The sequence below is a fragment of the Pan paniscus genome, chromosome 9 (assembly GCF_029289425.2).
Source record: "Pan paniscus chromosome 9, NHGRI_mPanPan1-v2.0_pri, whole genome shotgun sequence".
NCBI classification, from domain to species: Eukaryota; Metazoa; Chordata; class Mammalia; order Primates; family Hominidae; genus Pan; species Pan paniscus.
In genome coordinates this window covers 90,977,337-91,000,340 of record NC_073258.2, presented here as the reverse complement: position 1 = coordinate 91,000,340, position 23,004 = coordinate 90,977,337, and the positions used below count along the sequence as shown (strand labels likewise).

The following is a 23,004-nucleotide window of genomic DNA, read 5'->3' as shown; positions in this document are numbered from 1 at the left end:
TATATGTAAGTATATACAGTAATTCCTCAGTATCCATGGGGGATTGGTTCCAGGATCTCCTTTGGATACCAGAATTTAAGGATGCTCAACTTCCTTATATAAAATGGCTTACTATTTGCATATGACATATACAAGTCCTCCCAGATACTTTATAAATCAGCTCTAGATTGCTTACAGCACCTAATACAATGTAAATGCTATGCAAATAGTTGTTTACTGTATTTAGGGAATAATGACCCAAAAAAGGTCTGTAAATCAGTACAGACACAACCATTCATTTTTTTTTTCAAATATATTCTATCTGCAGTTGATGAATCAACAGATGTGGAACTCACAGATACAGAGGGCTGACTATATACATATATAAACATGTATATAAGTGCATTAAAACTTACACCAAACTCAACATTGAGTTTCTCTGAAGAGAATAAAGAACTGGGTGTAGGGGGTAAGGGGGGAATGCTGAAGAAGCACTGCTCCTTTTTATTTTATATGCTTCTACAGAGCCTGAGTTTTTAAAATAATGACAAAATATAGATTTCTTATAAATAAATAGAAAATATATAAAGATAGACTAATAACAACACCTGAGAGGACTAACAAACACTGTAGATATTGCTTTCGGCTTCTGTTTGATCCATATAAATAATTGATCATTGCTATTTCATTTGTATCAATGAAGAAACAAACATTTGTGTTCTTATTGTTTATAAAAATAGCTGCCATTTATTGAGTGCATCCCTCTTGAGCTAAATCTTCTACAGGCCTTAAATCTACAGGCCTATTGGGTAAAAGCAATTATAATCTCCACTTAGTAGCTGAGGGATCTGAAGCTTAGAAAAATAATTTTTCCAGGTCACATGAAGTATGTGGCAGAGCTGGGTTCTAAAAGCCTATGCTTGTAATTATCTAAATGTTAATATTAATCATTAACATTTATAAGAAAGGTAACATATAAACCTTTTTTGCATATTATTTGATGATAAATAGCCTTTAAAGTAGCAATTATCATCATCTTAATTCGGATGGGAAAACCCTAGAAGTTACTTGCTCTAAATCACACATCTGCAAGTGAACTAGAATATAGATTTTCTGGCTTTGAATGCTAGGACCTTTCTAATTTCCATCAGAGAACCACTGTTTTAGAAGGACCTTGAGAAAACAGAGAACATCCAAAGGGATGCAGCCAAGATACTGAAAGAGAACATGATGTAGAGATACAGATAGGAAAATAGGATACAGAGGCTTCGTGACTTAACGATGAGTTGTTTTCTGATAAAACCGTCATAAACTGAAAATATCACAAGTCAAAAATGCATTTAATATACCTAACCTACCAACAATCATAGCTTGGCCTAGCCTACCTTAAATGTGCTCAGAACACTTACATTAGCCTACAGTTGGGCAAAAGTATCTAATGCAAAGCCTATTCTATAATGAAGTGTTGAATATCTCATGTAATTTATTGAGTACTACACTGAATATGAAAACCAGAGTGGTTGCACGGGTACTTGAAGTATGGTTTCTACTTAATGTGTATTGCCTTTGCACCATCATAACGCTGAAAAATGAAATCTAACCATCATTGAGAACCATCTCAAAAACCTAAAATACTATATGGAAATAGAGCTAAACTTATTTTATTTGACTTTAATAGAACAAACTCAAAGAGAAAAATATTACAGGAAAATAGATGTTAAATCTTTATGAAGAAAACTTTCTATTTGACCTTTCATAAAGTGAAATGAGCTTCCTCATGAAGTAGTAAGCTTCTCATCACTAAAAGATTCTGAGACTGGATAACTATTTATCTGAGATTCTATAAAAAGGATTATGTAGAAGGTTGAACTAGATGAGCTCTAAAATTCCCTTTAAGATTCTACAGTTTGAAGATTTTGTTAGAGTTCTTTTTTAACTAGCCTTTACCATTTTCCCTCACAGCAAAGCAATAAACAATATGAAATTTATTTTTCTAATATGTATTATACTATTATTAAATGTACAATCTTACCCAAATTCCCTATAGTGTACATATTTGCCTTTCACCCATCTAATGGCATTAGTTTAAAGCCAACTTTAGGTATGCTTGTTTTGGTCACAGTGATGTATTTGGCGCCTGTTGTTTCCTTACCTATAGAACAGCTTTCCTGGTAAACCAAGAGGATCGATGAATGCTCTTTCCAGGAGCATCAGTTGGTCATTCATCATTCTCACTGCAATGGGACTTCGAGAAGAACATATACATAATTATAACCCAAACCGCAGAATCATGCTTCAAAATAATATTAAATAAAAACAAGGCTTGGGAAAATATATTTCTAAAATTGATCAATTTTTAACAAAATGAATATTAACACAGTAATGCTTTACATGGTGAGCTACAAACAGCAGAGTCATCTTTCTAATATTTACAGTCAGCAGAGAGACCTAATGGAAAATCGTTTGTTATATTTTTTTACATCACACACCAATCAAAAAGGACTCAAAGACATTCTACACTTCTTTCTAGGAGGACAGCCAGGCCTCCTGGAAAGGCAGACAAAGTGAGCTATCAAGTTATTCCTGGTAAGTCATTCAGTTCTACTGCTGAAAAAAGGAGCAGATAACAGGCTGGACAACAAAGAGTGAATGAAGGTTTCAGAAGTCTGTAAGGAGGGTAAGAGATAGCTGCACATAATGGATAGGGAATCCCTTGTCACACTCAGACTATCCCTTTGGGGAGTGGAGTAAGTTCCCTGGGCTCCCCTACAATCCAAAGGAGAATGAGGTCCCTTAAAACTACTGATAATAGCTTTCTTCCAATGTGGGAAGTAGCAAAGTTTATTCTGATTACGTCTGAAAAAATAAATGTGACATGGACACATCTGTGGATAAATTTATGCTTGTTACATGGTATTTACTTTGAATATACTTTGAAACTATTTTCAATGTGAAAGTGGCAAGAAATTAAATAAAATGCAAAAAAAATTATCCATGAAAAAAGAATTTCTAAACTGGTACACAGGAGTACTGAACAAAGAACTAGTAAAATATATTACAAACGCACTTAAACTCATAAAGCTATGAATTTACAGCTGTAGTCAGAATTTTCATCATGCAAACTCCTAATGACAGGTACCTTTGGCCCTTGTCTCTTTAGGATGAGTTTTTAGTCTACCATTCAGAGCAGTGCTCCCCAAACTTTATTGTTAGTATAAATCATTGAAGGGTGGGGTGGGGGTGGTAGTTAAAATGCAAAATTCTAATTCAGCATGTCTTGGTTGGGGTCTGATATTTTGCCTTTCTAACAAGTTCTCAGGTACTACTGCTATTGCTGATTTGCAGACTATAATTTGAATAGTAGTGATTTACAGGTTAATGCTAATATGAGTGAAACAGTTCATTCTAGTAACCACATTGCTTTTTTTTTTTTAAAGTAGGGATTTGAAACTTACTTGTTAAGATCAACTTGTATAAGTCGTTTATGAAAATCTGAAGCAGCCTCTGAGAAGTTTTTCACAGCAGAAAATAAGGAGTCTTTTTTAAAAATAGAAAAGAAGACGAGAAATTAGCTCATATTTCAGAGGTTCGCTTTCCCACCCTCCCCATTCCAGATTGATATGACCACATAGATGTCGAAGCCATTTTTCTACTGAGTCTTCTTGCAGATCCATGAAAATTAGTAGAAAATATAACAAAGTATATTGTATGAAAACAAAAAATGGTAACATTGTTTCTTAAAGGAAATGACTTTCAAAAATGTAGGACACAAATAATTCCTTAACCCATAGTTTACCAGAAACCCAGAATTCATTTTTTTTATTAATTCATTCATTCATTGGGACAACAACTGTATGCTAGACACTGGATACAGCTATGCATAGGATATGATTCTGTAATTATTACAGGGCAAAAAAAATACCAATTCTTGTTTTCAAATAGTGCATTTAAGATCTTGTTCAACAGGCAACCTGTGACAAACTGATATAACCAGATACTGAGAAAGAGGATCAGATTTGATCTGGTCAAACTCTTCTTTAATTCACAATGCTTCTGAGGAAAGTGATTAGGTTCTCAGTACAGTCATACCTCAGTATCAGTGAGGCCTGGGTACCAGGATCCCCTGCAGATAACCATATTCCATGGAAGCAACTCCCTTATATAAAATGGCATAGTATTTGCCTGTTACCTACACACATCCTCCCCTATACTTTAAGTCATCTCTAGATTACTTATAATGCCTAATACAATGCCTATATACAACTTCATGTGGATTCAATGTAGTGCTCAGAGCACAACAAATTCAAATTCAAGTTTTGCTTTTTTGAAACTTAATGGGTTTTTTTTTCTGAATATTTTTGGCTTGCAGTTGGTTGAATACATGGATGCAGAACTCACCAATATAGAGGGGTGACTGTATATTATATTTTTATTACAACAATGTATTTATTATTTTCCATATTTTCTACACAGGACTTTAAACATACATTATTGATCTGTTGCTTGCATCAGTCCTGTGGTGCAAGCAAATCAGGAGATACGATATTCATTTTATAGATAAAGCACTTACAGCTCAGGATTTCTATTAGGTCACACCTAATGGAAAGAATTTCTATTTCTATTACCTAATTTCTATTAGGTCTGACCTAATAGAAATCCTGAGCTCTAAATGCTTTAGCTAGTAAGTGGTACATTCAGTATAAGTATATTCAGTATTCTTAAAAACCTTCTTAGTCCCAGATTTTAGTCCTAAATTTTAGTCCTAGTCTTTTAGTCCTAGATTTTCCTTAAGTTTTAATTGTTGTTTTAAGCCAAGTTCAAACCAAATAATATAATAATAGATAGAATAGAAACTATGAGAAAAGAATGCTGAAAACAGAATTTTAAATTTCAAATGCAGGACAGAAGTCAAGATAGATAACTGAAACGTATCCTGGGATTTAGTGACACATGTCAATGACGACTTTTGCAAGAGCAGTTTTACTAGAGTAGAAAGGACATAAGACAGCACAGTGGATTGGCTAGTGAGAGGGAAAAAACTATAGACAGGGAGTGTAGATTATGTATTCATTCATTCATTCATTCATTCATCAATTATACCTTCATTCCTACACTAACACATTTTCTCAGGAACTGTTTCTGCCTGGCACTAAATGAAGAATTTTGATTGTGAAGAAAGTGGGACACATCAGGCAGAAGAAATTTTGTTTTTGAAATAGAAAAGCTATAAGAATAATTAATCTAATGGGTAGTCACCAATAGTAATGGTGATTTTTGAAAATATGACAGGGAAAGGCATTAACAGATCAAACCAGGCCTCTAAGAAGGTAAGTAGGTAGAAGAATTAACCTTGTCTAAAGAGAGCCCTTCCACTGTAACTGTGTGGTTTCTGTCTCTTAATTGGACCCTGACTTATAAAAACTGATAAGAGATCATTCACCAAAAGGAAATCAGGGAATTTAGGAAGACAACTGGATGCTGAATAGCCACAGAACTACCAATGTCCATTTTGCTATAGGCTCTGCTTATTTCCCTGGTTTTATCTCTCCTTATTTCCCCCATCACTGCAGAGATACTCCAATTGTATTGATATAAACACATTTTATTTGCTTCATTTTTTTCTAGACCATAGTATTTGCTATTATTACTAATCCTGTATATAATATTATATAAATATTACTAATCCTTTATATAATATTATATAAATATTACTAATCCTTTATATAATAATATTCAGAAGTCGTTACTATTCCATACCCATTTTCTGTTTTTATAGTACTCTCTACATAGCCCCATAGTAACCTATTATCTGTATATTGCTTTATTCCCCACATGAGACTTTAAGCTTTCTTAGGACTATGACCATGCCTTGTACACATTTATATCTCCCAGATAATAACATAGTACTTGGTACACAGTAGAAACTCAGTGCATATTTGATAATTTGGGTATATACTAAAAATAGGTGCCCCCAAAATAATAAAAGACAATGTTTGTAATAAAACAGTAATAATAGGTAATATTTAATGAGCACTAAGTGCCACCCACCACAGCTTCTATATATTACCAAACTGAATCTCCACAATGATCTTTGAAACATGATATGTTCTTTTTTATCTTTTAATTGTATGAAAGCTAACACATAGAGAAGTTAAGTAACTTTCCCAAGGTCACATAATGAAGAACTGGTAAAGCTAGTATCTGAACCAGGCAAACCACTTCCAAACTCAATCCTCAATGCTACTACATACACTGCATTATGAGTCATCCTTGCTGTATAGGAGATGCACAGTGCAGAAGAGCAACCACTAAACAGTCATTAATAAAAGAATACTTATAACCACGGAAAAAATGTTTCATATAGACAAACTCTAAAAGATATATGCAGTAATAATCATTTTGTTGACATTAAAAATACATATGTAATAGTATTTGTGGCTTTCTCAATCTTTTGCAAATAATGTTACATTTTTCTAATATTGTTTCTATAACAGTAAATTTTTTTTTTTTTTTTGAGAACTTGCTCTGTCGCCCAGGCTGGAGTGCAGTGGCGTAATCTCAGCTCACTGCAAGCTCTACCTACCAGGTTCACGCCATTCTCCTGCCTCAGCCTCCCGAGTAGCTGAGACTACAGGCACCCACCACCATGCCCAGCTAGTTTTTTGTATTTTCAGTAGAGACGCGGTTTCACCGTGTTAGCCAGAATGGTCTCGATCTCCTGACCTCGTGATCTGCCCGCCTCAGCCTCCCAAAGTGCTGGGATTACAGGCGTGAGCCACCGCACCCAGCCAGTAAAAATGTTTTTAAAGGCCATAATACAGGAAAAATGTTTACCATCCCAATGTTTGTGGTAATAACTCAGCCATAATGGATTCATTCTATACATGCCAGATTAAATCAGATTCTTTAATAGGTGTTTGTTTAAAGTTTCTGTGTAGAAGTCAAAATAAGTAAGGCAAATATGTATTCTAGGATGAAACAATATGCATTCATCATCATAGGACATAACATCTTAAAGCTCTAACTTAAAGACTGTAAAATATCTGCTCAACTATTTCTTACCAAATGATACTCCATGGTCTGTCAATTGTTGGTCATGTTTCTTAGATAGATTATAGATACTTGCTGCATAGTTTTTCAAAGCTTCTGCATAGTCTTGAATATTAAAAGGAATGATTTTAGAATCCACAAGCTCATATACCAGTGCTCCTCGTAATTGAGCCACAGAAAGTTGTTTTTTAAATGTGGGGTCATAAAATTTCTCTACCAATTCAAATGTCTCATAAATTGTGTGGTACACCGGGTAGCTGCTGTACTTATCTGTTTTCTGAAAAAAAAAATGGAGAGGCAAGTATAAATAAACATTAAATATTCAAGTTATAATATTTTTATGTAAGCATAAAAATAACTATAGAAAAAATACAACCAGCCAGGCATGGTGGCTCACATCTGTAATCCTAGCATTTTGGGAAGCCAAGGCAGGTGGATTGCCTGAGCTCAGGAGTTCAAGAGCAGCCTGGGCAACATGGAGAAACCCTGTCTCTACTAAAAATACAAAAAAAAAAAAAAAAAAAAAAAACAAGAAAAAGAAAAAATACAACCATATAACACCCTGAGTTTTACCACAATGAGGCAAAACGCTAATAACAAAAACACTATAGCCAAATATTCACTGGTTTTAAAATTTTTCTCATTATTTGTTTTATAATTTATGTAACCTTCATTCAAGATGCTACACCTTGAACATTTTCTCCTTGTATCTTCGATAACTAAAATTAGGGAATACATATTCAAATTGCACCTCAGCATAGTTCAAAGTTATCTATCAATTGATTGGTAAAAAAAAAAAAAAAGGTTCTGGGCAGCTAAGTACACAGCTTAAGGATGATTTATTTAAGTAACTTCCCTTCCTTCTCAAACAGTATATATCTAAATGTCAATTAAGCTTTATTACATAATTAAGGTACCATTATGAATATGAATTATTACATAGTAGTATCCCGTATAAATATTCTTTTTAGTTCTTCGGTCTGCCTATTCTAATTTTAGTTTTTATTATTTGCCACCTTGTATGGCTATCATTCTTACTGCTGTTAGTAGCACTAAAAAGCAATCTCCTTATCAGTCCTTCTCCTTCTATCTAATTATCTGCTTCTAATCTAAAGTGGTCTTAGAAACTAGATAACTTTGAGCAAATTACAGAAGACAGAGTATAAAAGTGAACAGGCCTTGACAAAGAGTTAAAACACATCATTTATGTATTAATTGTAATGAATGTAAGCATTCTGAGTTTATCTATTTTGGGTTACTCTGGAGTTGCTTTTATTTCTTTGTTCTTTGTTGTATTCTGAACAGTCAGATTTGCAAGTGATATACATATAATGGGCAAGCAAGATTTAGGTGTACTGTAATTATGATTTGAAGATTGATTAAAATCTATGACAAATCTGTGTCTGCTACTGTGATCTTCAATTTGGTTTATGAAATAATTTATAACATTGATGAGCAAACATGGTATATATTGGTTATATCCAAGTACCTGCATATCATCAGGATGTCTGTGTGACAGTAGTGCAAAGCAGTCAGTGCAGAACAGAAAAGGGGATCAAGTTAAAAGAGAAACTTGCTTTATTTCCCAACCAAGAACCCTTGACTCAAGTGACAGGCAGAAGTGGCAATATGAAGAGGAGCTACCAACAATAATGAATCTTACCCTAATGCTCCTCTTGACCAAAATATGTTCTCCAACTGCATTTATCCTCATGAAAAGTACATCAGAGCCTGCAAGACTAGTCTAGAGAATGAGAGTTTTCTGAGAAATCAGGAAAAGGATGTGAACTACTTAGTACTGATTAACCAGATAAGTGTCTGGCATTACTCTGTGAATCACCATTTATTTGATTAACCCTAACAATGAAATTTTCACAAAATTACTCAAATTGCTTCCTTGTCCATCTGGAAAGGGACATGCAGTCTATATCCCTGGGAACTCTTCCCAGGCCACATCCACCAGGTGTCTGGTGCCAAACAACTCAGTGACATTCTTCGCTAAAGGACTGTAGATGAAATGTTATATATTCAAAATGATAAAATGGCTTACCTTATTCTTAGTGTAACGGGCTCTGCCTGAAGCAATTCCAAGTCTCTGAAAATAAGCTTCAAAGTCACTTCCAGATCCCAGCTTATTGATTCTAGATGTAGAATGCAATCCACACAAACACACACACATAAACAAGTAAATGATACAAAGTTAAATAGATGGGACAAGGAATCCTGCCCCAAGAATAGCAAGGAATTATATATTACATTTATAAGAATTTAAAAAAGGTCAACCACCCTCAAGACATTTTCCCATAATCTGCAGGAAAATTGCTGTAAAATTAAAAGTAATGCTGAAAATTAAAAATAATGTCAAAAACTGCAAATACTTTTGCACCAACCTATAACAAGAATTGGGTCGTGCCACCAAAGACTGCATCTTGTGATGATGCTCTCCATCATATTTTCAGCATTTACATTTTTGTTTGGAGGGGAAAACAATGAAGACGTGGGCCCTGCCCTCAGAGAACTATCATCTAGTAAGAAAACTGCCATAAAAAAATCTACTTTTAAAATCATGAAGAATATAAGTGTGCCTTATTTCATTTTAGAAATAAATCTAATTATAATTTATTTCTTTGCATATGATTAGGAAACCTCTGTTCATCTATCACATATATATGCATATACATAAATAAGATGTAAGACATGAAAATTTTTAGTAAAATAATGGTAAGTCATGAAAGCAGAATATAAAATTGCATGTTCATTAATAACATAACTGTTTATTTCCAAACTATTAGGTTAGTAGATATGTTTTTGAGACTGACCTCTTCAATGTTTTAGAAATCATTTTTGTATTTTACTATTTTTGTTGAATTGGCATGTGAAAGTTTTATAATGGACCCACATTCAAACTTTCACAAGACTGATTTGAAATGAGGAATAAAGCTATAAACTGTTACTATTATTTGCTTGTACACGTTGAGTATCCCATATGAAATGCTTGGGACCAGAAATATTTTGGACTTCAGATTTTTTTCCAACTATGAATATTTACATATATGCAATGAGATATCTTGGGGATGGGGCCCAAGTCTAAACATAAAATTCATTTATGTTTCATATGTATCTTATATACATAGCCTGAACTTAATTTTAAGTAATATTTTAAATAATTTTGTGCATGAAACGAAGTTTGTGTTAAGTGCTGTAAGGTGTGGAATTTTCCACTTGTGACATCATGTTGGTGCTCAAAACGTTTTGGATATTGGAGCACTTCAGATTTCAGATTTTTGAGTTAGGAATGCTCAGTCTGTATTAAAAATGGCACTACAGTAGAAAACAAATATATACTTTTTATTACATAATGTTTAGAAAAAAGAAAATAAAAACAAATAAATATAAAATAAATTTAAGAAAGCTGCTGTAGCATGAATGAGATGACATAAAAAATAAAATAATATTTATATAAATTCTAAATCACAGGTAAAGACACAATTTGGTGGTTACTGATAATGTTCCTTAATAAATTTACAAGCAAATAATCTAGCATTTGTCTTTTCATTATCACCTGAAGTTATATTATATATTAATACACCTAATACATATCTAAATGAAATTTTAAGCAAGAATGCCAACTAATGGCTAATAATGTAGCGAAACTATTTTGGCTAAAAATTTGCAAAACTAGATCTAATTGTGCTCTAATATAGACTGAAAGACTTCGCATGCTGGCTAATCAGCAAAACAAAACTGGATAGAAGAATTCTTTTTTTTTTTTTTTTTTTTTTTTTTTTGAGATGGAGTTTCACTCTTGTTGCCCAGGTTGGAATGCAATGGCACGATCTCGGCTCACTGCAACCTCTGCCTCCCGGGTTCAAGCAATTCTCCTGCCTCAGCCCCCTGAGTGACTGGGATTACAAGTGCCCACTACCATGACCGGCTAATTTTGTATTTTTAGTAGAGACAGGGTTTCGCCATGTTGGCCAGGCTGGTCTCCACTGCCTGACCTCAGGTGATCCACCTGCCTCGGCCTCCCGAAGTGCTGGGATTATAGGCGTGAGCTACTGTGCTCGGCCAGGAATTCTTCATTATCTTTTCTTGGCTTAAATTATTGATGAGACGGTTGAGAATTTCATGCTTGGAGAAACAAGAGGCAGAGGGGAATTCATAATTTATCCTAGAGTAGAAAAGGTGCATATCAGTAACTTACCTAGGCAAATTTTTATTTTCAGGTGAAGGGTCTTTTTCCAACCAGCTTTCATACAGTGATTTACTCTCAAACCCATCATCAGGGCTGGGGATCTGGAAAGAGAAATCAAATACTGGAAATTAGGGGTAGAAGCAACTACATTTATGCCAAAATAAAACTATATATTATTTGTCATCAACTTCTACTTTTAATAACATATGTACATATATTTATACATATGTATATGTTTTATAGAAAAATTATATTTTTGCAAATGGCAAGAGATAAATCTAGCCCAAATTATTTTTTATTCATGATGTCTACCTGTGTTGGTAATTTTGCCATATACCTAAGATGTAATTTCCTGCTTATTTTGGTAAACTTTTAAATAGAACTTAAAATCTTTACAAATGCCATTTTAATTAATGTTTGGCAGCTTAGATTTCTTTTAGTGGGAAGACACTGGAGAAAACTTCAGATATAACATTTGCTTTTGTAAATTATTTTTGCCTAATAAGACCTATAAAGAGGTCTCAGAACAATAGAGGTGACATAATTTCAAGCTCAGATTCTTAACCTATAAGTCTTGGTTTTGCAGGGCAGGCAGGGGTTAGTGCTGGGACTATTCTTTTAGACAGTCTTATTATGTTTAAACAAAGTTAAAATTTTATGGATTTTTTAAAAAACTCTACATAACCTCAGATTTCTACTTGGGAATTTTTAAGAGCTCGTGTGTGTGTGTGTATACATTTTTACTCCTTTCATTAAAAGTACATGTACAAACTTATACTTGCCTTGTCTTTTGACACTCTAAGAAGAGCAGAGCCATGTGGTGAAAACATTGTGGACTGTGGAGTCCAATTGGTCTATTTTAAATCTAGACTACTACACATATTGACTATATTTTGTTTTCTTGTTTGTTTATAACCCTGATTTGCTCAAAAATAGACCCAAGGCAGACCCTACTTAAGTAACTGTGAAAGCATTATAACTTGGTGTATTTGTTCCCCTCTTTGAACCTTAGTCTTCTCACCTGTAAAACTGGGGATAATGGTACCTTTCTGAATATAAACATCTGGTATTTTCTCTGGCCTTTAGACAGAGTTGGTTATTCTAACTTCTGTGCCACTATTCTTAATTTTTCTATAGATATTTACTAAGCACTGAACTCAGAAAAGAGATGCGGAAACAGAGACATTCTTGGACCTCACAATGAAATCTAATCGGGGATACACACACCAAACAAATTTTGTAATACAAAATTATAATAAGCAGTTTAAAAGAAACTATCAAAGTGCTATAAAGAGATGTGGGGATGAGAGATAGATATGTCTCGAAGTAAGGGCTTTCTGAGAAAATGGCAATTAAATTTAAGAGCATCTAATAAAGATGTTGGGTATTGGCACATGTTTTTGAACAAATTCCCTGTTTCAATCTCACCCCACTTATTTAGAGGCACAAATGTGTTGTGTTTACTGATAACACAAGCCCTCATCAGCCTTCAAGTAGAAGGTAACAGTGGTGAATCCACTGCCATCCACAGAGTAATGGTAGGGCTGGGAAGTGGTCACTTGCCCTTAGCTTTGTATGAATGAGATGATATTTTATGACTGCATAGAGGGTCCACAGCTTAGAAAGTCTTGGCACTCTACACCCTTCCTCACCAACATGAGGCAGCTGCAGAGATGTTCTGCTCATTTCTAGCCAGCTGACTGGGTTCTACTCTCTACTCTGCTCCTGCAAATTTACAATGGTTGAGAGAGATTCTGTTCCAGTTCCTACATCCTGCTTGGATTGAACTCCCAGTAAAACCCTCTTCATTTTCTGAATCATACTGTCTCCATAGTAGTGCTAATCAGAAATCATGTCCCGTTGGCCTAGAAAATCCAGATCAGCTTTCTTTCTTTCTTTCTTTTCTTTCTTTTTTTGTCAGGATTTCTATGGCTTACACTCCTGGGCTCAGGTGATCCTACTGCCTCAGCTGGAACTATAGGCATGTGCCACCACACTCGGCTAGATGAGTCTTACCTCAGCTACATGCATTGTCACAATTGATAGCCCTCCTCGTATTTAGCAACACTTTGCCCCATTTCTTGCTGCATCTGGCAGCTGCCCTTCTCTCCAAGCTCAGCCTTGTCTCTCACCCCTACACTATCCTCAAGTCACCAATATGGCTTGACTATTTGTGCTAACACACACTAGGGATTAATAAAATTGTAATCATCAGTTTACAGGAGAGTAAAAACAAGTCTCCTTTGTCTACTGGGTCTTAGCATGCCCACAGATAAGAATTTATCTTTGTACAAAGAGGCACAGATGTCAACTTCTCCCTTATCAACCACCAAATTCTTATCATTCCTGACATCAAGGCCGGGGATCATCTCTCTAGGACAGCACAAATCATAAATTCCTGTTCCAAAAAGGGTTCTCTCAGTAAAGATTTTCTTTTCAGCTTACTTTTAGATAAGATGCTTTTATAGAACATTCCAATGAAAGGATCAAAGACATCAGCTACCCAAGATGGTGAGAGCATTGTGATGAGGAAAATGAGAGGAGTTTCATTTGGAAAACTAGTTTTTAAAGACATGAACAGTAAAAAGAGAGGGGTAAGATTAAGGGACAAAATATTAATAGTACCCAGAGAGAAGTGATATCTATTTCATATTGTTATCTAAGGCTGACCTTGAAGCAAACATTTCCACAGGTAAATTCTTTGGCAAGGAACTATTTAAATGATGTTCACAGATATTAAATGAGTAGATTATATAAGTTTTAGAGATTCAGAGTCCTTTAGATTTTAGAGTTCTTAAAATATCTATAACTCATTTAATATTTATAAATTACTGGGAGATTAGCAAGCCTGCAGAATTATTTCCATTTTGCCTTTAGACTTGCAACTACTTAATGTATTCACTACACTGACATAAAACAATGAACAACCTTGTTAGAAATTCTTTAATGATTTCTCCATAACAGATTTCTGAACTCCTTGGCCCATTGGTTATGCCTCATTTCTTACCATCTTTCCCACCGACGCCTTTGGCTTGGCCATGCTGAGCTACCTTCAGATCAGGAAATACGTTCTTTTAAACCTCCACATCTTTTTTAGATACTGTCTCCTCTGCTTAGAATGCCCTCTCCCTTACTTCTACATCCCTTCATTTGACAGTCCAAACATCAGTGACTCTGCAAACGTCCTCTTATGCTCCTCAACTTCCCCCAGCCACCCCAGGATTTAATATTCTCTATTCCATAACTGTTCTCCATCATACATAGTATCAAATATTCTAGTGAATTCTAATTCCTCATTTACCAATCTGTGTCCTCTCTAGATTACAAAGTCTTCGAATTCAGTGACCTTGTCCCCTTATCACTATTGCTGCTATAATTCATATTGTAGAACCTGACATATAGTGACCACTGAGTGAATATTTGTTGAATGAATGAATGAGTAGCTAAGACAATTTTTGAACTGTATGCCTTTCTATTCCAACTCAGTGTTCTTTCTGCTATATCAAATACCTCTGCCAGATAAATACGTGTTACAACTATTTATGCAATTATTAATAACTATTACTAGAACAAAGAAGCTGGTGATAATATCTTCTTAGTTATGTCATATAGGTAAATGGCATATTAAAGATTTTGTTTTGACTTGTTTATATGATTCTATTATGTTCTCTTACCAGCTTAAAAATAAGTACCATTAATTTAGGGGGAACACATGTTATTGATTTATCCATTCAAAAGAAAACATATGAAGACACATTTCCTTATATACCTCTTTTGTCAGTTTATACACTAATTGGTAAAGAAGGGGAGTACAGTCAACTCTGAGAGTATAATTGCCTGAAAAATAAATAAGACACAGAGTATTATTTCATACTTCTAAATGAAATTCCATTTGTTTAATTCTAACTTTATTTTCTAATTTTAAACAAGATATAATGATCTTCAAATCAAAGATTTTATTCCCAAAGAATAAAAGAGGTTGGAAATAGTTCTTCAGGAGCAAGAGAGCCTGCACCAAATATTTTGAATAGTAGAAGGTCTTGGTGGACTTTGGTTGCTAAGGCAGCAGCTGTCACAGTGATTATAAGGGTCATTCTCATGGCAGCAATTCTTAGGGGCACTTTGGCAAAGGAAGTGGTAAGTCTGTAGCATTAATTTTTTACTTGTTTCATTCTATGCAATAGTATATATCAAGATATTAGACAAAGCCATGTCAATAATTATGTTCTAACGTTTATTTAGAAATAATCACAATGCAATGAAAGCCTAGAGACACAAATCTCTTCATTTTCTGAATCATACTGTCTCCATAGTAGTGCTAATCAGAAATCAAGTCCTGTTGGCGTAGACAATCCAGATCAGCTTTTTTTTCTTTTTTTTCTTTTTTTTGAGAGTCAGGGTCTCTCTATGGCTTACACTCCTGGGCTCAGGTGATCCTGAGCTAGATTCAATAGGAGTTTGTAGTTCCAAAGGAGTAAGTGAGTACACTTACTTCAAATTTGTTACAACAAATACAGGAAATATTTCTACACAGAATAGTCTGCAAAACCTTTCTTCTGAACTGTTTTAGCCAAATTCCATTAATATCTTTATCGAGAAAATATGTGGTTAATACTAGAGTTTTAAGTAGTAATATAAACAAATAGTAAATATATCAAAGAAATTAAAAGCAATAGCTTAGTTATGAATCATATCAATTCATATGAATCCTAGTTATTTTCTCTGTGGCAAAATGAAAAATAAAGGTATTACTGAGGCATCTCATAGGAAGGGGATATCTGAGGCGCTTAATAAGCTAGAATTTATAGTCTTAATAGATGGTATTCTACTCCATAATAAAAGTTACTTGAAGTAAAATTTCCTTTCTGAAAATTTCACTTCAAATTGAAATAAAATTTACCTTCTATAGATGAATCCGAGTTGATATAAGCAATGCTTCTCTCCTGGAGTATTTTGACATTCTCCTGTAGTTGAAGCAAAGTTGTTACTTAATTCACATTACTTACAGTTGTGAAAATGTAAACAAAATAAGCAAATTAATTTCGTGGAAAAGCGGTTTACAAGTATCTTTCACAATTAAATAGCTAGGTCCATCTGTGACCCTAATTTCTGAGAAAATGCAGAAAACCAGTTGGTTAACAACAACAATTACGCAATTAATATAAGAATTAGGGATACTATGAAGCAATAGCTACTGTTTATAGCAATAGCAGAGAGCCCTAAGAAAAAAAAATATTTTCAAAGTGTGGTTCCTTGATTCCCTGCATCAGACTATGCAGGGATGTGGCTCCCATATTCTAGGGCCCTGCCCTAGATCTACTGAATCAGAACTCACAGTGAGGCTAGAAGTGAGGCGCGGAAATCTGTATTTTATTATTTTACTTTATTTTAGAGACAGAGACTCACTCTGTTGCCCAGGCTGGAGTGCAGCGGCACGATCTCAGCTCACTGCAACCACTGCCTCCCAGGTTCAAACAATTCTCTTGCCTCAGCCTCCGGAGTACCCGGGATTACAGGTGTGCGCCACTGTGTCCAGAATTGGTGGGTTCTTGGTCTCATTGACTTCAAGAATGAAGCCGCGGACCCTCGCGGTGAGTGTCACTGTTCTTAAAGGCGGCGTGTGTCCGGAGTTTATTCCTTCTGATGTTTGGATGTGTTCAGAGTTTCTTCCTTCTGGTGGGTTTGTGGTTTCGCTGGCTCAGAAGTGAAGCTGCAGACCTTCACGGTGAGTGTTACAACTCTTAAGGCGGCGCATCTGGAGTTGTTCCTTCCTTCCGGTGGGTTCGTGGTCTCACTAGCTTCACGACTAAAGCTGCAGACCTTCGAGGTGAGTGCTATAGCTCATAAAGGCAGTGTGGACCCAAGGAGTGAGCAGCAGCAACATTGCAAAGAGCAAAACAACAAACTTTCCAGGATGTGAAAAGAGACCCCAGAGGGTTGTCACTGCTGCTCCGGCAGCCTGCTTTTATTCTCTTATCTGACCCCACCCACATCCTGCTGATTGGTCCATTTTACAGAGAGCCGATTGGTCTGTTTTACAGAGAGCCGATTGCTCCGTTTTGACAGGGTGCTGATTGGTGCGTTTACAATCCCTGAGCTACACACAAAAGTTCTCCACGTCCCCACTAGATTAGCTAGATATAGAGTGTGGATTGGTGCATTCACAAACCCTGAGCTAGACACAGGGTGCTGATTGGTGTGTTTACAAACCTTGAGCTAGATACAGAGTGCTGATTGGTGTATTTACAATCCCTTAGCTAGACATAAAGATTCTCCAAGTCCCCACCAGACTCTGGAGCCCAGCTGGCTTCACTCAGTGGCTCCCACACCGGGGCCACAGGTGGAGCTGCCTGCCAGTCCCACGACGTGCGCCAGCACTTCTCAGCCCTTGGTCAGTCGATGGGACTGGGCGCCGTGGAGCAGGGAGCGGTGCTCGTCGGGAGGCTCCTGCTGTGCAGCGGCGGCGGCGGGGGCGCAGGCTCAGGCATGGTGGGCTGCAGGTCGGAAGCCCTGCCCCGCGGGAAGGCAGCTAAAGCCCAGCGAGAAATCGAGCACAACAGCTGCTGGCCCAGGCGCTAAGCCCCCTTACTGCCCCGGGCTTGCAGGCTGGCCGGCTCCTCCGAGGGCGGGGCCCGCCGAGCCCACGCCCACCCGGAACTCGCCCTGGCCCGCAACCGCTCGCGCAGCCCTGGTTCCCGCCCGCTCCTTCCCTCCACACCTCCCAGCAACTGAGGGAGCCGGCTCCGGCCTTGGCCAGCCCAGAAAGATGCTCCCACAGTGCAGCGGGGGGCTGAAGGGCTCCTTAAGCGTGGCCACAGTGGGCGCCAAGGCTGAGGAGGCGCCGAGAGCGAGCGAGGGCTGCCAGCATGCTGTCACTTCTCACCACGACCCCTGGCTAATTTTTGTATTTTTAATAGACACGGGGTTTCACCATGTTGGCCAGGCTGTTCTCGAACTCCTGACCTCAGGTGATCCACCTGTCTCAGCCTCCCAAAGTGCTGAGATTACAGGCATGAGCCACCGTGCCGGGCGGAAATCTGTATTTTCTTTCTTTCTTTTTTTTTTTTTGGAGACAGAATCTTGCTCTTTTGCCCAGGCCAGAGTGCAGTGGCGCTGTCTCTGCTCACTGCAAGCTCCGCCTCCCGGGTTCACGCCATTCTCCTGCCTCAGCCTCCCGAGTAGCTGGGACTACAGGCACCCGCCATCGTGCCCGGCTAATTTTTTGTATTTTTAGTAGAGGTGGGGTTTCACCATGTTAGCCAGAATGGTCTCGATCTCCTGACCTCGTGATCCGCCCGCCTCGGCCTCCCAAAGTGCTGGGATGACAGGCGTGAGCCACCGCGCCCAGCCAATCTGTATTTTCTAATAGATATAACTGGCAATTGACACTTACATACATTCAAGTTTGAGATCCATTTATGGAGGGGATACCCAAGTAAATTTATCATTTCAAAAGTGAGAAATATAAAATTTCCATTTGTTTCTATTTACTATGTATATGAAGTGAAAGAATAAAAAAGGAAGACAAAAGAGGAGGCACACATTAAGACAAAAATAAGACTCTCTTTCGCTCTCTCTCACACTCATACACAAACACACACACACAGACACAGATTAAAGAAAAAGTAAAGCAAGACTAACACACTTACACACAGAGAGAAACATGCTGAGAGAGCCCTTCACCGCTCTCTCTACCTTGTTAGCTTTCTAAAATATGTTATAGTAAAAACATTTAAAGCTGTGTGTGGTTATGGCACAAATAAAAACTGTCACCTCTTTGCACTTGCCTGCATAGGCCAGGTGATAGTTGACTCCATTACAGAGAAATATAAAATCAGAGTTTCCATTATAACAGATTTATAGTGAAAATAAAGAAGATTCCTTATGTGTATTTAAAGAAGGTAAGCATGCTACTGAATATAATCAAGAACCTGGCACAAAAGTGGAAAGTGTATTGAAATTGCCTTTTAATGCACATGTTTATAAATTAATGCAAAGCGTTTTTATTATTTTATATATTAGATTTCTTTATGTTCAGCTGCTGAAATTTAAAAAACAGATGCATGTGTTTATATGTGTTTATATATGTATCACAAGAAATCACATGTTTCTAAATCGCATGTTTCTAAAAGCAAATGACCTCACTCACCACAGGGGCAGGGGGAAAAAGATAATGACCTGAACTAATAAAATTTGATTCATCAAATTAATGTTATAGTTTCAAAATGCACATTAATAATACCAATGTGAAAATAACAATTCGCAGTGTAAATGTAATCAACAAAGGGTAAGTGATACCAGACAAGTAATTGTGAGTGGGATTTTTACCCCCTCTGTATTTGTTTAATTCATATTATTCCTATTATAGTATTTTAAACTAATGTAAGAGAAAATGAGTTAGGAGGAAAGCATTTTCAAAACTAAACACAATGGCAAGACAGGTTTGCCATATTTTAAAACAGCTCTATAAAATCTGGGCTTATAAATGATAAATAGCAGATGGAGGAGGGAAAGTAAGTACTTATGTAGTGCACCTACCTGGAAATACTACTGGACCCAGCAATCCCGTTACTGGGTATATAACCAAAGAAATATATCATTCTATTATAAAGACACATACACACATATGTTCATTGCAGCACTATTCATAATAGCAAAGACATGAATTCAACCCAGATATCCATCAATGACAGACTTGATAAAGAAAATGTGGTACATGTACACCTTGGAATACTACACAGTCATTAAAAAGGATGAGACTATGTTGTTTGCAGGGACATGGATGGAGATGAAGACCATTATCCTTGGCAAGCTAATGTTGAAACAGAAAAATAAATATCACATGTTCTCACTTATAAGTGGGAGCTAAATGATGAGAACCCATGGACACATAGAAGGGAACAACACACACTGGGGACTTTCAAAGGGTGGAAGGTGGGAGAAGGGAAAGGGTCAGGAAAAATAACTAGTGGGTACTGGGCTTAATACCTGGGTGATGAAATAATCTTTCACTAGTAATACCACAATATTAGTTTCATAGAGTCTCAAAAATTACTACATTTGAGTTATAGGTTTAACATTTCAAACCAGGTTTTTCAAAATTCTCTCCTCACCTAGTTTTTAAAATAGTTTTTCAAATAACTTTCAAAATGATATACATGTGAAAAACTAGGTGAAGTTAAGGGAGGGGTAAAGATGAAGAGAGAAGGGAGCCACCATTTATTGATCACTTACTGTGTGGATTAAATGAGTTAAAATGGGTAAATCACATAGCTACTGTAAAGCTCAATAGAAATATTATTACAATTATTATTATTAATACATGATAACACTCTTCTAGAAAAGATGTGATCACAAATTGTGTGTTTATTGAGCTTAGTCTTACAGAAAGAGTAAAAGTTTACCACTGCGTCAAGGCAGGCAGGAAATGCCAACTAGAGAAATCAGCTTGTACAGAGTAGTTGAACAGCGTGGCAAATCCCCATGACACAGTTTACCTATGTAACATATCTGCACTTGTACCCTGAACTTAAAAGTTAAAAAAATGAATGTGCTTACCTTCTACATGTAAGAACTTAGAGATTACTTGACAGAGAGACTAAAGGAAGAAGTTGGAAGAAAAGGGCCCTAGGAGAGACACTTAAATATAAATAATTAAGAGTCAGTGACAAATGACAATCATATGTGAAGAACAAAAGCCCCACCTATGAAATTGTAAAGCAGGTCAATTTATTAAAGTAATTCAATTCACAGAATTATCACTTTATACTTAACAATGAAGCACATATCTGTTGTAAATGCTAAAGTATACTTATGGTTGCCATTTTAAATGGAATCTGTCAATGTGAAAATATAGTCAATATATGGCCATCTTAATAGAACACCTTATATTTTCTCAGATGGAAGAACTCTAAAGAAACTTCAAAAACTTGAAAATTAGCTCTAAGCATCTGTATCAGTTTTTAGATAAGTAAATTATCATCAAAAATATCTCATTAATTTTGATTATTTTCTGAGCTTACTGATTTTTCTTATTTTTTATAAAACAAATGCAAATGGCAACGAAAATATTTTGACAAGAGGCAATAACTCTGTCTGCAGTCTAGTACTAAAAGGTTATTGCCTAACTGATGTGAAAGTAAAAATAAACTATTTCTTAAATTGTCTTGAGTCATTCTCCAAAACAAAACCATATTAGGTAATGGAATATATTTTTGATCATCCTGAGATACATACATATTTGTTCCCTGTTGACCAAAAAAATAATAAGAACCTTCTTTGTCTTATTTACCTCAGCCCATTCTGTGGAACCCAGAAGTCCAAATTCTTCTGCATCCCAGCTGGCAAAAATGATAGTTCTTCTAGGTCTCCAGCCTGTAAGAATTGTTAACACACGTGGTTAGGTACAACTGCCTAAAAAATAAAAGAAAATTCAGTAAGTCACTTTTTGTCATCACCTAGGAAAGAAAGGTTGTTTACCTTTACTCATCAGTTTTCCAAAACTCCGGGCAATTTCTTGCAAAACAGCAACCCCACTGGTTGGGTCAATAGCTCCAAATACCCAGGAGTCCCGGTGACCTCCCAGAATAACATACCTGTCTGGAAAATAATATGTTCAAAAAACCTACAACTTTGAATACATTATAAATATTTGTAATTTATGTTTTTAAAATAAACATCCTCTTGCTTGAGTTTCCTCTATAGAAGACAACACTATAAAGTAAAATCTTCTTTTAGATTTGTACAGTTTTCCTCAAAATTTAGTAGTTTCAAATCAGCCAAAAAACCCCACTTCAATTGTTGACTACAATTTATCTTTACTTACCCTTTAATTTTTGTAAAAACAAAATGTTTTAAAAAATTATGTGACTCACCAGGTTCCACAGATCCTCTGATAGTTCCAACTACATTGTAAATCCTTGTAATTTTATTGATGTTATAAACATGCATTCTAACCTTCCTAGAATTTTAAAAGGAATAAATTACTTAGTACAGCAAATTATGTTTTTTACAGTGTTTTATTATAAAAAACTATCTTCATAATAGTGTTTTATTATGAAAAGTTGTGCAATAGCATAATGGATTCTCTTATCTCTACCACCTAAATTCAATAATTGTTAACACTGTTGAAGCATTCGCAAGTAAGGTACAGACATTATGCCAATTTACTTCTAGGCACCTAAGCATGCACCTTGAAGTCAAATTTTAAAAGCTGTCTATTTTATATTATTTTCTCATAGCTAAATTGTTATTTATTTAAAATTCAAAATATTCTATTATTCAAAATGTCATATTTATTCTAAAATGTAAAAATATACCCCAGTTAATTATGAAAACGAAGAAGACAGCCCATTATGTAATAAAGAAAAAAGTATAAGCATATTATTTAAATGTATCTATTTATATTTATATTAAATCCAAGGTTCAAAAATTTTCTTTATGATTATGGAAATGATATGTAAGTTTAAGAGCTGGTTGAGTGCCACCTATAAAAAACATAAAAAATTCTGTTGTTAAATGAGAATTTGGGAAGCTCCTGCTACAATGCACAACTACATAATGAAATGTTTCTAGGCCATGATTGTTGATTCTGATTTGGGTCAGGCTTTTAAATATTCATTCATGAGTTACAATCAACCGAATTAGAAAACAAGGGAAAATATCAAGCTCAGCCAGACAGAAAAAACAAAGTATCACTCACATTTTATGAATCCAAGATGACATGGGAAAATGCTACTTTTCCCCAAGGGAACAAAATTAATCATCATTTATTCTAAAGG

General features: G+C 35.8%; 1 protein-coding gene across 5 annotated transcripts in view; it reads right to left on the bottom strand.

Moving 5' to 3' along the window:
* NAALAD2 (N-acetylated alpha-linked acidic dipeptidase 2) overlaps nt 1-23,004 on the bottom strand; it is a 58,088-nt gene that overhangs the window by 6,000 nt on the left and 29,084 nt on the right. For 3 of the 5 annotated variants that reach the window (XM_008966381.5, XM_034933530.3, XM_008966382.5), the window contains 10 exons: nt 22,099-22,184; nt 21,704-21,823; nt 21,516-21,598; nt 16,125-16,188; nt 14,994-15,061; nt 11,234-11,325; nt 9,080-9,170; nt 7,042-7,306; nt 3,435-3,516; nt 2,132-2,224 (listed from right to left, as the gene is read on the bottom strand). In XM_008966381.5, the coding sequence (XP_008964629.1) occupies nt 2,132-2,224; nt 3,435-3,516; nt 7,042-7,306; nt 9,080-9,170; nt 11,234-11,325; nt 14,994-15,061; nt 16,125-16,188; nt 21,516-21,598; nt 21,704-21,823; nt 22,099-22,184 (1,044 nt within the window). The remainder of the gene's footprint in view (nt 1-2,131; nt 2,225-3,434; nt 3,517-7,041; nt 7,307-9,079; nt 9,171-11,233; nt 11,326-14,993; nt 15,062-16,124; nt 16,189-21,515; nt 21,599-21,703; nt 21,824-22,098; nt 22,185-23,004) is intronic. The other 2 variants (XM_034933529.3, XM_034933531.3) reach the window with 1 other exon arrangement.